Raw genomic sequence first — 16,136 nt, forward strand, 5'->3', positions numbered from 1 at the left:
ATCATCTGATCATTGGATGCTGTGCTGACAGCAACAAAAAAAGATACATCTCGTGTCAAGCGAAAGCGTTTTGTCGTCGAAATATATCCGGACACTTTAACTGCTGCTAAATTGCCGAGACCCGTCTAATTCCGATTCCATTGCCAATTTTGCGTGACCTTTAAATAGGAGCCGCTGCCGGGCAGCCTCTGCCAGTTGCAATCCAAATTCTGAATGAAAAATGTTGCATTCCCCAACGAAGTACGATCCGAAGGAGCACATCTGGAGCGGTGCCCGGCTGCAGGGACTCTACAATGAAGACTTGACCGTTGGACAGATCATCTTTCGACAGCTCCGGCGGGAGCCGCAGAGGATTTTCCAAATATCGCACACGGATAATACGAGGCTAACGCGTGGCCAGATGCTGGAGAATGCCTGCAAAATGGGGGCCTATCTGAGGGGACAAAAGTTCACGATGGCGACGGATATTGTGGGTCTGATGGCCCGCAACACAACACATGTGGCAGCCGTGGCCTATGGCTGCCTCTTCAACGGCACACCCTTTCATGCCGTGAACCCGAATCTCGAGGAAAAGACCATCAGGGATCTGTACCACATCACCAAGCCCCGCATCCTCTGCTGCGACAGTCAGGACTACCAGAAGATCAAGGACATAGCCGAGGCGTTGGGGGCCATCGTTCTCATAGTAAATGGAAAGATACCCCAAGTGGCCAGCATCCCAGAGATACTTAAAACATCTCTCAGTCCAAACTATGAGCCCTCAGAGTTCGCTGGCGGCATCAATCGCACCATGGCCATCCTTTGCTCCTCGGGCACCACAGGAACCCCCAAGGCGGTGACGATTTCCAACAGCCGTAAGCTCTTCGAGTGCCACAGGTATGCACAAATGAAAGATACCCTCCAAGAACACGCTTAAAAGATAATTTTCTGCACAGCTACCTGTCCTCCAACGATGTCCAGTATGCCCCTAGTACCCTGGATTGGCTGACGGGACTCATTTCTCTAGTGACAGCTGGAGTTTATGGCACTGTCCGTCTGGTATCTAGCGATATGTTTAGTCCTGGGCACTTTCTGGAGATCTGTGAGCAGCATGAAATCTCCTGGTGTATTATGGCCAATTCCCATGTGGCCATGTTGGCCAATTGTTCGCAAACCAAGGCCCAAAAGTTGAGGAGCCTCCAGCACCTGCTGTTCGCGGGCGGCCACTGCCTTGTGGCGACCCTCAGGAAGATGCAGTCCTTCCTGCACGGCCAGGGTATCCTGCGGAATGCCTATGGGCTGACGGAGCTGGGAGCCCTCGTGTCCTACAACTACGACACGCAATCGAAGCCCGAATCAGTGGGTCGTTTGATGGCCAACATTCGCGTGCGGGTTGTCGATGGCTCGGGTCAGAATCTGGCAGTCAAAGGCGTGGGGGAGATCCTCCTCCACAATGGACAGCCTTGGAGCGGATACTTCGGCAATCCCAAGGCCACGGCAGAGATGCAGGACCCCGCAGGATGGTTCCACACCGGCGATGTGGGCTTCTTTGATCAGGACAGCTATCTGCACATCGTGGAGCGCAAAAAAGACATGCTAAAGTATCTGGGAATGATGTACTATCCGCATGAGATCGAGGAAGTGATCGCCCAAATGCCTGACGTCTCGGAGGTCTGTGTTTTTGGCCTTTGGCGCGAACAGGAAGGCGACGCGGCCGCTGCCTCGGTGGTGCTTCGTCCTGAAAGCCGTATCAAGGCCTTCGAAGTGGAGGCTTTTGTGCGGGACAACATCACCGTGCCGTTCAAGCATCTCCACGGTGGGGTGCAGATCGTGCAGCAGTTGGCCAAGAGCGCCAATGGAAAGGTCAATCGTTCGGCGGTCAGAGAAAACTACATAAAGAGGGGCTCCTCCTCCTCCAGCGCTTAGATGGGCCCCCACAGATACGCAACAACGAGTTTCACTATTCAAAAGATACAGATACAAAATGTAAGTGGAAGTGTAAAAGCGGCCGGGAGGGGGGCTCTGATAAGCCGGCAGCAGCAAGCACTTTGCACTCACAAGATACATATTTACGTAGATACTATCTAAACTTTGCACTGTAATATGTATCTGTCACACAAATAAAGATACATTATAATGCAAATAAAAAATTTCACATAAGATTACACCAAATGCCACTGGAAAAAGATACCTTTTGGCAAAACAGAAATGCGTCTAAAAATACTTTAATTAAATTAATAAATATTGTATCTTTTGGATGCCCAATAAATAAAATTTATCTTTAAGATACAAAAAAAATCCCAATAGTCGAATAAGAAGAGTTTTTGTAAAAGAAAAAATTCCTAAAATTCTCCTCCATTGAGAATACCCGAAAAATGCTAAAAGAACAATTTTAAAAATACTGGAAAAAATAGCTGAAAAAATACTAACATTTAACGGAAAATACCAAAATACTGAAAAAACTAAAGCTAAGAAGAAATACGAAATAATACCAGAAAAATACAAACAAAAAATTAGAAAAATAGCAGAAAATACAAAAAAGAATTCTAATAAAATTCAAAGATTTCATTGAAACAATCTTTTGGATATTTTGAAAATTTACCCGAAAAAATACTATAAAAATACTAAAAGAACAACTTTAAAAATACTGAAATAATATCTGAAAAAATGCTAACTTTAAACTGAATATACCAAAATTACTGAAAAATGCTATAACTAAGAAAAAATTCTATAAATATACCTATAAAAATGAAAATTATAGCAGAGAAATACAAAAAAAAAAATTAAAAGATTTCAATGAAAAACTATTTTTTGGATATTTTAAAAATGTTACAAAAAGATACTTTTTTGGCAGAAAAGTGCTAAAGAAATCAGATGTACTTCAATTCAAATAATAAATAAAGTAATCTGCAAGTATCTGCAATAAAGTTTGTATATATAAAGTATCTACAATGGCTTAATGGGAATGAAATATCTAGCAGTTCAAACCAATATCTGATTGCATTAGAAACCCCATTAGAAAACGAGGGGGAACGTTGTGAGTTGCTGCGGACACCGCAACTCTACAGTTATACCCGATACTAAGTCAGTATGGCTCTCCTCTGGCAGATGGCGCTAATATTAAGCGACACGACAAAGAGTGTGTGCGAGAGAGACAGAAAATCAGTTTGAGCGTGACGTCACGCGCTGCGTAGCCAGTGCAAATTGGTTTGTTCCTTTTGGCTATAAAAATGATCTGATCTGATTCAGATTCAGCAATCTGATAGATATGGTCATTCTCTATGATTCCGCGTTTTTAGTTTACTCGAATCTGCAATATTGTGGATGCAACAGATTTTCGTCCTTTGTGGGGGCGGATGGTGGTGGGGCAAAATTCTGAGATATACGTTTTATAGTGACATCTTAAAGGAGTGTGTGTAGCAAATTTGGTTACTCTAGCCTTAATAGTCTCTGAGATTTGTGGTTGCCCCAGATTTTCGTCCTTTGCGGGGGCGGAAGGGGGTGTGGCGAAATTTGGACACGAAACGGTCAAGGTCCGATATCACAGGAGTGTGGATACCAAATTTGGTTGCTCTAGCTCTTATGGGTTCTGAGATCCTTGAACTCATATTTTGCAATTGGCAAAACCGACCATGAAACCTGTGTGTTAGAGTGAGACAGAGCGAGAAAGAGTGAAATTGTTTTCGTGATTCTGGCTATAATAATTATACGATCTGGTTCAGATTTTGCACTCTGTAAGATATAGTCATCTTCTACGGTTCTGCGTTTTTAGTTTTCTCGTATCTTTAAAATTGTGGATGCCACAGATTTTCACCCTTTGTGGGGGCGGAAGTGGGCGGGGCAAAGTTTTGAAATATTTTTGTAGCAGTGACATATCACAGAAGTCTGGATCCAAAACATCGTTGCTCTAGCTCTTATAGTCTTTGAGCACTAGGCGCTGAAGGGGACGGACAGACGGACGGACAGACAGACAGGGCTCGATCGACTCCGCTATTGATGCTGATCAAGAATTTATACTTTATGGGGTCGGAAACGATTCCTTCTGGACGTTACACACATCCACTTTCACCACAAATCTAATATACCCCAATACTCATTTTGAGTATCGGGTATAAAAAACAGCTTAAGCGATTAAGTCATGTATCTTTTTGATACCTATTTGTATCTGTGAAACAAGTATCTGTATCTTTCAGTATTAGTAGAACCCTGCCGCTGTTTGCTCTAGCCTATCATTTTCCAATCGAAGATTGAAGTTAATTTTATAATAAGCACGCGATGAAATCGCAAACAAAACACCCAATTCCCGTCTAGTCATGCAGGCAGAGCAGAGCAGCCTCCACAGACGATGATGATGATGTAATATGCAGCGATGCAGCGGCCCCTGCCCCTGCCTCTTGCTGTGTCATGCATTTAGCAGATGCATTGAGATCGCGCACGGCACACAGGCACAACTGCTCTGGAATCAAGTGCCGCCCGTAATCAAAACTTAACTGTAAAAGTGCATGTAAGCTGAAAGTGTAAGTGTGTGCTAAGTAAAGCCCATATCCAGTAAAGGCAAACAGAAACAATGCGAAAATTGTATAAAAACGCGACTGCAGTCGCCACTTGTCACCAGTCGAGCAGCAGACGACCCGATAGAACAATTGCAGGCCATGCCTTACGCTCCCGCAAATTCATACGAAGGAGATCTCAAGATCTGGTGTGGATCGGAGATCGAAGAGTACTTTGCCCCGGATCTGTCCATTGGGGAGATTATCTTCCATGAGATGCGGAGGCATCCAAAGCTAATTGCCCAAGTGAGTATCTGTTACATCCATCTATCCCACAAGAGAGAGATACATGTGTTTGCATCTTCCAGATATCCACCACAGAGGAGACAATCCTCACCCGAGAGGAGCTCCACTCGAATGCAATGCGCGTGGCCTCGTATATGCGATCGAAGGGTCTCCTTCAGTCGGACATCGTGGGGATTATAGCCAGGAATACCAGCCATATCCCTGCCGTCGCGTATGGCTGCTTCTTCAACGGCATCGCCTTCCACTCGCTGAACATCGCCTACGATCGGGGCACCATCGAGAAGCTCTTTTCCATCACACACCCACGGATGATCTTCTGCGACGGAGACGAGTACGAGAAAGTGAGAGATGCCACACGGGGTATGGAGGATGTGGAGATCGTTACGATGCGGAACCATCCGGAGGGTGGATCGACACCCATCGAGCAGATACTCTCATCCCCCATCGAGGAGAACTTTCGGCCCGTGCGACTGGAGCAGGGCATCGATCAGACTCTGGCGATACTCTGCTCCTCGGGCACCACGGGCATCCCCAAGGCGGTGACCATCACCAACAGTCGACAGATACTCGCCGGCAGCCAGTAAGTTTATTGCAGATACAATCTCTCGGATATCAATCCATCCTTTCGTGCATTTATAGGGACCTAACCACCGCGGATATTCAGTATACCCATAGCAGCCTCGACTGGATCACTGGGCTCTTGATAACCGTTACATCGGGAGTCTACAGCACTACAAGGATTCTCGCGGATAATGTCTTCGATCCGGTCTACATGATGCGCTTGATCGAGGAGTACAGGATCACGTGGATCTTGCAGGCGCCCTCCCACATGGCCATGATGGTAAATTCTCGGGAATTCGAGTCCACGGACTTCTCCAGCATCAGGAAATACCTTTTTGGAGGAGGCAGGGCTTCCGTGGAGACACAGCATCTGATCAGGAGTCGCCTGAGCAGCGACTGTCTCCATTTCGCCTACGGATTCACGGAATTGGGGGCCATGGCGACCATGAACTATCACTTCGATGAGAAGCCCAACTCTGTGGGTCGCCTGGTGAGTGGCTTAAAGGCCAAGATAATCTCGGAAGAAGGCGAGTCCCTGGATCGCGATGAGGTCGGGGAGGTGTGCATCCGCAATGGCCAGCACTGGGCGGGATACTACGACAATCCTGAGGAAAGCCACAAAGTGCGCGACTCCCACGGATGGTTCCACACGGGGGACCTCGGCTACATGGATGACGATGGCTTCCTCTACATTGTGGAGCGGAAAAAGGACATGCTGAAGTACCAGAACATCATGTACTATCCGAATGACATCGAAACGATCATCTCCGAAATGCCAGATGTCGCCGAGGTCTGTGTCTTTGGCGTCTGGGACCCAATCAACGGGGATGAGGCAGCCGCCGCAGTTGTCAAGCGGCAGGGGAGTGATCTGAAAGCCCAGGACATTGTGGACTATGTGAGGGGCCACACGGATGCCAAGTACAAGCATTTGAATGGCGGGGCCATCATCATGGAGGATCTGAAGCGCAGTCCCAATGGCAAAACGAATCGAATGTCCACCAAGGCGTACTTCTTGGAAGTTAAGGATCGGAATTAAATGATTGAAGGATACAACAAGGAATCCATTAGGTTATTTTAAATGTGTATATTTGCATACATTTTAGTATTTTCTTTAACTAAACAAAGATACATATCTATCTGTACCTGCGTCACAAAGGAGGATCCACATATCTGAAAGACTCAAAAATATACCAGAAATTATTTTGAAACGAGTGGGAACCTTGTGAGTTGCTGCGGACACCGCAACTCTACGGTTATACCCGATACTTAGTCAGTATTGCCCCTCCGGCAGACGCCGCTAATATTGAACGACACGACAAAGAGTGCGTGCGAGAGAGACAGAAAAACAGTCTGAGCGTGACGTCACGCGCTGCGTAGCCACTGCAAATTGATTTGTTTCCTTTGGCTATAAAAATGATCTGATCTAATTCAGATTCAGCAATCTGATAGATATGGTCATTCTCTATGATTCTGCGTTTTTAGTTTACTCGAATCTGCAATATTGTGGATGCAACAGATTTTCGTCCTTTGTGGGGGCGGATGGGGGTGGGGCGAAATTCTGAGATATACGTTTTATAGTGATATCTAACAGAAGTGCGGATACCAAATTTGCTTACTCTAGCCTTAATAGTCTCTGAGATTTGTGAATGCCCCAGATTTTCGTCCTTTGCGGGGGCGGAAGGGGGTGTGGTGAAAGTTGGACATGAAACGGTCAAGGTCCGATATCACAGGAGTGTGGATACTAAATTTGGTTGCTCTAGCTCTTATGGGTTCTGAGATCCTTGAACTCATATTTTGCAATTGGCAAAACCGACCATGAAACCTGTGTGTTAGAGAGAGACAGAGCGAGAAATAATATGGCTATAATAATTATACGATCTGGTTGAGATTTTACACTCTAGAACATATAGTCATCCTCTACTCCTCTATTCTGCGTCTTTGGTTTTATCGTATCTTTAAAATTGTGGATGCCACAGATTTTCGTCCTTTGTGGGGGCGGAAGTGGGCGGGGCGAAGTTTTGAAATATTTTTGTAGCAGTGACATATCACAGAAGTCTGGATCCAAAACATCGTTGCTCTAGCTCTTATAGTCTTTGAGCATTAGGCGCTGAAGGGGACGGACAGACGGACGGACGGACGGACGGACGGACAGACGGACAGACAGACATGGCTCAATCGACTCGGCTATTGATGCTGATCAAGAATATATATACTTTATGGGGTCGGAAACGATTCCTTCTGGACGTTACACACATCCACTTTTACCACAAATCTAATATACCCCAATACTCATTTTGAGTATCGGGTATAAAAAGTTATATATGTAGGATATATAACCAAACATACTTATTTGGTAATACTATAACTTTTGTTCGAAAAAATACTAGATAAATACCAGAAAATACCAAAAAAAATATTTAATAATGCTAGAAATAATTCCAGAAAATTCTAAAAATAATACTAAAAATAAATACTACTATCAAAATATTTGAAAAATAAAAGTTAAATATCCCAAAAAAAATGAAAAAAAATGAAAAAAAAAAAATGTCTAGAAAACCTCCCTCTTATCAGAAGGCTCTCTTTGAGCTTTTGCAGCTCCCCCTCTCTCTCCCTCTCTCTCTCTCTACCAAGTGACGTAGGAATCGCATTGCAAATCGTAATCGTAAACGGTTATGCCGCGATAAGATACGATATGTAAGGCGCCGGACAGCAGCACAGCACACACGCACCTGAAGGGGAACGGAACCTCCCGCCAGTTGCTGCAGAACGTCCGAAGCGTTTGGACCGGACCCACGTAGACATCCATTCCGGAGAGAGCAGGGCGCTTATCAGCGGAGTGGGGAGATATTTATTTATTATGGAGCGCTCGAGCACGCAATTCGATAAATACACGAAAATATGGAGTGGACCGAGGCCGCAGAGCTTCTTCGATGCGGATTGTTCGATTGGTAAAATACTGTTTGCGTTTATGCGAAATCATCCGTCGAATTTGTGCCAGGTAAAAAGTCTCTCTCTTTGCCTTATGAGAACTCCCCTAACTATTCCCTATACAGATCTCCGATACAGAAGGCACTGCCCTGACCAATGGAGAGGCCATCACCTTTGCCATTCGGATCGCCCAGCAGCTGAAGGCCCTGGGCCTCAAGCAGGACGATGTGGTGGGCATTGCCGGCACAAATACCACGTATCTGATGCCTGTGGTCCTGGGCTGCCTGCTGAATGGCACGCCCTTTCATGCGGTGAGTCCTTGGCACGACGAGGACACTCTGAAGCACTTGTTCTCCATCACGCGACCGAGAATCATCTTCTGCGATGGTCTCGTGTATCCGCGGATCAGCATCATTTCGAGGATGTTCAAGAGTCATGTCTACACGCTGAAAGATCACCGTCTGGGCATCCCGCGAGTGGAGGATCTGCTGGAACCCACCAAAGCAGAGCTTTATTATGTGTGAGGAGAAAAACAAACCCTTTGCTTTTGCATTTCAAAGATACAGTATCTTTTGCTTGCAGCCCCGAACCTCTCCTCTTGGGCGGCGATCAGACGGTGGCCATACTGTGCACCTCGGGCACCACAGGACTCCCCAAGGCCGTGACAATAACCAATGCGGCTTGTCTTTTTGATTTTGGGTAGGATCTATGGCTAATTCCTGGATAAATCCCCGTCTAATACTTCCTCCCTTTCCTCTTAAGCTTCGTCACGGGCCAGGACGTTCTGCTGTCTTTCAGCACGATCGATTGGTCCGCCGGCATGTTCCAGATGCTCTTCAGTGCCTGCCATGGCTCGACGCGCATCATCACGGATCGCGCCTACACGCCCGAATATCTCCTGCAATTGGTCGAAAAGTACAAGGTCACGCTCCTCACACTGGTGCCCCAGCAGGTGGCGTCTCTCATCAAGGCCCCAACGCTGAGCAAACAGCGACTGGCGACCATTCGATTCATCAGCATTGGCGGCGGCAGTTGCTATGTGGCGAATGTTCTTAAGATGCAGGAGTATCTCCTCAATGGACAGATTTCGTATGGCTATGCTCTCACCGAAACCGGGGGCGTTTCGGCCAACATGGGCGTGTCAAAGCCCTCATCTGTGGGCAGAATTGTCCCAGGCGTGAGGGTGAAGATACTGGACGATGCCGGCCGCAGTTTGGGGCACGGCGAAACCGGTGAGATCCTCCTGCACAATGGCAAGCAGTGGAACGGCTACTACGGCAACCCCAACGAATCGAAGCGGATCCAGGACTATCAGGGCTGGTTCCACACCGGCGACATGGGCTACTTCGACGATGAGAACTACCTGCACATCGTGGAGCGCAAGAACGAGATGCTACGCTTCCATGGGGCCCAGTACTGCCCCCACGAGCTGGAGCAGGTGATTGCCGAGCTGCCGGACGTGATCGAGGCCTGTGTTTTCGGCCTGTGGAACGATGTGGATGGCGATCCAGCGGCCGCAGCTGTCGTCAAGATCCCCGGCAGTCGATTGACTGAAATGGACATTGTCGAGTATGTGGCCAAGCGTCTGGTGGTCACCCACAAGCAGCTTCACTGTGGCGTCTTCTTCCTCCCGGAACTCCCAAAGACGGGCAGTGGCAAGGTGCTGCGGCAGCAGGCACGCGATCAGGCTCTGGGGAAAAAGTGGTCCGACTATGGCAATGGCCACTAAATCCCTGCAACTAGCTTTAGAGGTTCTTTTAGGCTTAAACGATGACTCACACAGTCAGTATTCCACGCGGGCAAAAGATACAACAACAAAATAAATTCCAAACAAAAAAAAAAGAAGGAAACATTTTTGATATCATTTTTTTGGCGGCTTATCTATTGATGATTACGCGGGCCCGGCAGGTGCGATTGTTGCGGTGCGATTGAATGATTGAATGATGGCCAAGGGGCATGGCAGGGCAGGGCAGTAGGGTGCAAAGTATTCCAAGGGAACCGCACACATGTTAGAGGTCAATCAAATGCTTCAGATAAGAGGGAAAAATGTTGTAAGGGAAGTATCTACACGAATGCCAATTAAGATTATCGATTGAGTCACAAAACTAATGAAAATTCATGCTGTGCAGGTCTAAGGCATAAAAGATTACAGATCTTCTAAGAGTGTTAAGAGTGTTTCCAAAGAGCGAATATTATATGCCCCCAAAAAGACTCTACTCTCTAGATTGCAATTAAAGATTATAAATCATTATCTATGAAGTGAAAGTTCAATAAGAAATGATAAGAAATAAGAAAGGAACCCACCAGCGGTTCAGGCTATAATCTATAAAAATACGCAATGTATATGCTAAAATAGAGCAATATAAATGTTGCACATAGAATAATTAATGTAATAAAATATATAATATAAAGGTAGTACAAATAGAATACTGTGTTTAAAGCAAATGAAATCTAAGATGATGAAAGAATTGATCAGCTTTCGTTATGGAAAACAAAACTTTCGCTTAGTAGTTTTCAAATTCTAGCCTTCGGGTCAGCGGACTTTCTTTTCGATCAGTTCTCAACATTCAAGACAGCAATAAACAATGATTTCTAAACCACGCTTTGGTTTCAGCATCAGGATTTTTTTTAAGGGATAATATAGAATATCAAACATATAGAATATGGTAAAATTATAAAAAACCATAGCTCTCACTCACCTTTTCTTTTCTTCAATTCATTTTGCTCCATTCATTAAGTTTTTAAATTTTTCCATCATAACCAGTTCAAAAGCCCCGATTTATTTAGTTCGAACAGTTTTAAAGCCATCTGTGTATGCAGTTTGTATACTCGCCATTATTTATGGAGATTGAGCTCTCCTACAGTTTTGGAGTAACTGATGCTAAACACTTTGAAAGAAATTGTGGTTTTCACACAAATACTTTGACAGCCACTGAAGCCTAAACACTTTGACAGCCATCGATTTTTCAGATATAGTTTTAAAGCTATTGATTAGTACTCTTTGAAAGCCATTGAGGTTTTATCACAAACACTTTGACAGCAACTGACGCCCAAAACACTTTCACAAAACACTTTATTTTTCCATAAGTACAGTTTTAGAACCATTAACCACTTTGACAGCCATTGATTTTTACCCAATAGACACTTTGAAAACCATTGAGGTCTAAAAACCATTAAACACGCAAAAAAAGAGAACAAAATTAAATACGGCAAAGAAAACACTTAAGTGTATTCAAACAACACAAATAGCTTTGACAGCCACTGAAATTTCTCTCTCTCTCTCTATCTCTCATACAGTTTTAGGGACACTGAAGATTCAGTCCACAGATGTCCACGTTTTAAAGTCACTCTAAACACAGTTCTAAACACTTTTAGAACCATTGTTATTTTCTCACAAACACTTTGACAGAGATCGAGACCCAAACACTTTGACAGCCATTGATTTTTTCCATATAGACAGTTTTAAGGCCATTGATTGACATACAAACACTTTGAAAACCATTAAACAAGCAAAAAAACAGAAGAGAAACAAAAAACAAGCACAACACAATTAATTCGCTCTTATTCTGCTGCTCTCTTAATTCTGCCGCCTCCTTCTCTTCCAGATCTTTACGCCGGCTGGCTCTCTGCTCCCACACACGAATATGAAAAATTTAATTGAGACTCCGCTGGCATATGGGTGCTCCTCACAGCTTATTTCGTACACCTATGGCATATCCACACAGCTTATTTCGTAAACATCTGGCATACACCTTCCAGGATCTGCTGTTTATTTGTTAATAATTTAATCATTTTCACTTTCTTTACAATTTTCACATATGTATGTATTACACTGCACTAAAACACACTTACACATGGGACTGCTCTGGCATTTATGTGCTCTGGCATAAGCGGGACCTGCGGGTGCGTTTTCATACGCACAAACAAATAATTTTCTCCTTCTATTACACTTTTCACTTTTTCCACTGCACTTGCACCCACTTTTTCTGCCTTTTTTTGTGGTTTGGGGATATATTTCTCTGCAAATTCCACAAAATCACCATACATTTGCCGGTTTGCACATGATTTATCGCTACGCTCCCGACAGAACGAAAACAGCAAAGGACGCGGATCTGACTTCTGCTGTGAAGCAAATGAATGCCGCTAAAATGCATTTATTGTTGCTTTGGTATGTGTGTGTGAGAGCAGAGAGCTGATCACGTGATTGCTTAAGGGCTCGCGCACACTGTAGCTGAAAGCGGAGCTGAAAACGGAGCTGATAGCTTATTTTTCAGCTCTGAAAAAACAAACACACTGCACCGGTGCAAGTGCGTACATTGCAGCCTGAGCTGAGCTGAAAGCTGAAAAAGCTCGCTGAAAACAGCTCAGCTTAGTTTGATCGATCAAGCATGTTTGTTTTTTCAGCAAGCTGATTGCTGATTTTGTTCAAGTGTATTGGTTCATAAGTGATCGAAAATGGGCTGCAAAACATTTTAAAGCGAAATTAAGGTTAACCCAGCGCTGGGGAATAAGCGGGACTATTAAAAATATTTGAATAATAGTTTTATTTCTATAATTTCTGGAAGGCGATAAATTGGGCAAAAAAGTTTTATTATTTACCATTACCAATGTAATGTAAAAATGTAATAATAATTCGTAAAATAAAAGTAATACGAATACAAACTCAACGGAAATGTGGTTAAAATACACGTAATTAAAAAAAAAAAAAAACGAAGAAAACTTCCATCTGGCTACTGTACGTGCTGTAAAGTAATAATTCATTAACAATATAATAATAATAATTATAATGATATCTATTGATGCCACTTAAGGAGATAGACAAAGGGAGGCAGTGGTTTTCAGCTTTCAGCAATCAGATCAGCCGACAATGTACGCACCTGCAAGCTGATTCTGCCTGAGAAAAGCTCTCAGATCAGCTGAGCTTTCAGCTTTGATTTCAGCTCCGCTTTCAGCTATAGTGTGCGCGAGCCCTAAGTGTTGTTTTATTTGAAAACTTAAAGCTACTTTTCATCTGAAGCTTTTCGCTCTCGCGGGATTTCTTTTAATCTTCCTCTACTTCTGCTCTTTCTCGCTTGATTTTGTTGCTATTTGTTGCGGCACATGGTTTTGCATTTGTTGTTGTTATTCTCCGTGCACGGAGAATTCCACGTGCTCGCGCCACATATTTCGATTTTATTTCTGCATTTCTTTTAGTTTACGGTTTATTTTTGCAAGAACTAACTATTTATGGCCCCAAAAAAACGCAGCCAAGGGTTGCTATTTTTATTTTTCTTCTCTTTTTTGGTATATTATAATTCCTTTTTGTTGTTGAAAAAACACCTGCAAATATTTGGAATATTCTATTAAACGATCATTTAAAAATGCACTGCTCTTGCGGGGAGTTTCATGGGATTTATTCCAATAGTTGACATTTTGTTGTTAAACTTACACTGGATTTCGACGCGGTTCCCAAGCTGTTTTCAAACGTAATTAATAAAGATCGGAATTGTATAATATCCATTTCTCCAGGGTATGTAAAATGTTGCTCAATCCGCGGCATGTTGAGGGACAGTGCTGCTCAATACAAATTAATGTTTCAAGCAACATTACACCTAAGTGAGTATGGAATGCGCTTAAGGGACATTGTTGAGCTTAAAAAGGACACTGTGGCGAGAAAAAGGACATTGTTGCGCTTAAAAATTCCTCCAATGCGAGAGGATTTCCCATAAAAAGCAAATCCCACAGAAATCAGAGCAATTCTCACCAAACTTGAGCGCCAAAAAGAAACTGTTTGAAAGTGAATGCGCGACAAGGATTTAAATCCACTAGAATAAATGGAGATAGCGAAAATTAAAAAAAACCTACGTATGGAATTTAAGCGAATTTAATGAATATGAAGGGAAATGTAGAGGGGAAAGCTTTAGAGAGACAGAATTGAACGATTTTTTGGCAAAACTTTGAGTTGGACTTTATTTCGAGTGTTTTTCTAAAAGATCTCCACTGCAATCATCAATCCGTGACGAAAATAAACACTTCTGCAGATAAAAACTAATTAAAAGAGCCTCCCATTTGTGATTTCCCATAATCTCCCTCTTGAAAGATAACACTAAAGTCTCCAGAAAGATCACCTGAACAGACAAGCAGCTGATGGAACTGATGTTGGGACCCTCACAAGAGGAAGATATGTGTGGGGGATGGGGGGGAGGGCTTAATGGAAACAAACCCTTTTGCCTTTTGCTTCCAAATAACATTATTATGTTGATTGACAGGCGGCCCAGAGGCAGAGAAGAGATTGCACTTTGTACGTGATCTTGTCAGCATTGCAATTGGATACTTTCTGCCCCCAAAGCATGGCCCATGCCCCATGCACCATGAGTGACATGTCTGAGTCATGGATCGATGGGTGCGCACACCATTCCCGAAATAAATGTGCAACAATTAAGCGGCCACTTAGAGAGGGGAAAGAGTATTAATTTGGTCTCGGGGATCAGTGATAATGATCGCACCCCACCCTTCAATCCCTTCTTCTGGGGATGATTGACAGCAGCGATACAATACATCTCCCGGGCTTCTTCTGCTGCCGTTTTATGTTTATTTTCAATGTCAAGTTCAATGAAATACGATATTTCTTATAAATACCATACATTGTGCGTCTTGGGCATCTGCCGGATGGCTGATCATGTCTCTGTCACAGAAACCTGCTTCGAAATGGTATCCAGGAAGTGCCCAGCCCAGGCCTCGCCAATTGGCATTAGTCGAGGTTCTGGCAGGCCACTCAAAGCCGCCTGGCGCCTCATCCGCGACTGCGTTTCTAATTGTCATGCAAATACCAATTATCATTTGTCAGTAAACGGCCACTAATTATAATCTCTGTGCGGCGATGTGTGTGTTTGTTGCCCACGCTTTTTTTATGCGATTTTCTTGAATGATTTCTGATTTGTGATCAGATCGCTGATTAATTCATTAGCCACTGTCGACCAGTTTGTCATGTTACATGGCATACTGCTGGCACTTACTCTGCCACAGAATCTGATAATTGTGGCATTCATTAATCGTGTAGAAAATAGACAGAGACAGAGAGAGAGAGAGAGATTTATAATAGTGGCAACTAATTTACGTCTCGCTGAAGGACTGTTTAATTACGATTACAATTTGCATATGTCACAGCAAATCATTTGCTCTCCCTCTCACACTCTCTCTCTCTTCCACAACTAATTCCAGCACCTAGACTTATGAATAACCCTTCAAAAACCTTGCCCCCAGCGTAAAAAAGTAGTAAGTCATCTGTAACCTTACTTTATGAAGCAGAAAATTGCCGGAAAATGTTTACTTTCGACTATTGAATGCCCTATAGATACATTTAGAACGAATTTAAAAGTAAACCACAAAAAAATCACTGAAAAATGTGTACTTTCGCCCATGAAATCGTTTAGGCAATGCCCTGTTGATAAATTTTGAAAAAATCGAGCACATTTTGGTTCTTATTTCTATAAGCAAGCTTTAATGTAAAACGAACTTAGTTTGTGCTGAAAATCGACCATAAAGGTAACCGAGGGGTACTGCTGTATGAGTTTTACCGAATCGGTAGCGTTTTTTTTTGAGAGGACAGACATTATACTGCTTCATGGTCTCGTTAGAACCCTAATTAAGAAAAGCATTCACTGAAAATAAAGCTAAAACAAGGAAAACACCAACCGTGGGATGCTGCTGCATGACGCGCCATACATGGAAACGAAATGTCTACTCAAAAAAACCGAAAATATAGAAAATTCACTCAAAGAGAGCCCAAATGTAGTATTTTGTTAAAAATAGTTCAATTATAAACAAACGAAATGAAATATCTAAAACTTAAGAGAACATTATAAGGAATTTCGACTATAAACTAATGTAGAA

The 16,136-nt window shown here is 43.5% G+C and overlaps 3 protein-coding genes across 3 annotated transcripts; all 3 read left to right on the forward strand.

Annotated features, from left to right (window-relative positions):
- The first annotated feature begins 213 nt into the window (after positions 1 to 213).
- On the forward strand, positions 214 to 2,151 carry LOC6594634 (luciferin 4-monooxygenase). The gene is made up of 2 exons (XM_002019894.2): positions 214 to 876; positions 936 to 2,151. Exons 1-2 carry the CDS (start codon positions 221 to 223, stop codon positions 1,903 to 1,905), a joined length of 1,626 nt encoding a protein of 541 aa, XP_002019930.1. The 5' UTR covers positions 214 to 220; the 3' UTR covers positions 1,906 to 2,151.
- A 2,449-nt stretch (positions 2,152 to 4,600) lies between these two features.
- Positions 4,601 to 6,472, forward strand: LOC6594635 (4-coumarate--CoA ligase 2). The gene is made up of 3 exons (XM_026994454.1): positions 4,601 to 4,775; positions 4,838 to 5,355; positions 5,415 to 6,472. The coding sequence occupies exons 1-3, from the start codon at positions 4,632 to 4,634 to the stop codon at positions 6,370 to 6,372; spliced, it is 1,620 nt and encodes a 539-aa protein (XP_026850255.1). The 5' UTR covers positions 4,601 to 4,631; the 3' UTR covers positions 6,373 to 6,472.
- A 1,628-nt stretch (positions 6,473 to 8,100) lies between these two features.
- Positions 8,101 to 10,100, forward strand: LOC6594636 (4-coumarate--CoA ligase-like 7). The gene is made up of 4 exons (XM_026994530.1): positions 8,101 to 8,334; positions 8,390 to 8,784; positions 8,847 to 8,963; positions 9,027 to 10,100. The coding sequence occupies exons 1-4, from the start codon at positions 8,194 to 8,196 to the stop codon at positions 9,991 to 9,993; spliced, it is 1,620 nt and encodes a 539-aa protein (XP_026850331.1). The 5' UTR covers positions 8,101 to 8,193; the 3' UTR covers positions 9,994 to 10,100.
- Positions 10,101 to 16,136: the final 6,036 nt, after the last annotated feature.

This window comes from Drosophila persimilis, unplaced genomic scaffold (assembly GCF_003286085.1).
Source record: "Drosophila persimilis strain 14011-0111.01,24,50 unplaced genomic scaffold, DperRS2 tig00003933-arrow-pilon, whole genome shotgun sequence".
Taxonomy (NCBI): Eukaryota; Metazoa; Arthropoda; class Insecta; order Diptera; family Drosophilidae; genus Drosophila; species Drosophila persimilis.

Coding starts and splice junctions, on each gene's coding strand:
- LOC6594636 (XM_026994530.1), top strand. CDS start 8,194: ATGGAGCGCTCGAGCACGCAATTCGATAAATACACGAAAATATGGAGT. Junction 8,335..8,389: donor ATCCGTCGAATTTGTGCCAG/GTAAAAAGTCTC, acceptor TTCCCTATACAG/ATCTCCGATACAGAAGGCAC. Junction 8,785..8,846: donor AAAGCAGAGCTTTATTATGT/GTGAGGAGAAAA, acceptor TTTTGCTTGCAG/CCCCGAACCTCTCCTCTTGG.
- LOC6594634 (XM_002019894.2), top strand. CDS start 221: ATGTTGCATTCCCCAACGAAGTACGATCCGAAGGAGCACATCTGGAGC. Junction 877..935: donor AAGCTCTTCGAGTGCCACAG/GTATGCACAAAT, acceptor TTTTCTGCACAG/CTACCTGTCCTCCAACGATG.
- LOC6594635 (XM_026994454.1), top strand. CDS start 4,632: ATGCCTTACGCTCCCGCAAATTCATACGAAGGAGATCTCAAGATCTGG. Junction 4,776..4,837: donor ATCCAAAGCTAATTGCCCAA/GTGAGTATCTGT, acceptor TGCATCTTCCAG/ATATCCACCACAGAGGAGAC. Junction 5,356..5,414: donor CAGATACTCGCCGGCAGCCA/GTAAGTTTATTG, acceptor GTGCATTTATAG/GGACCTAACCACCGCGGATA.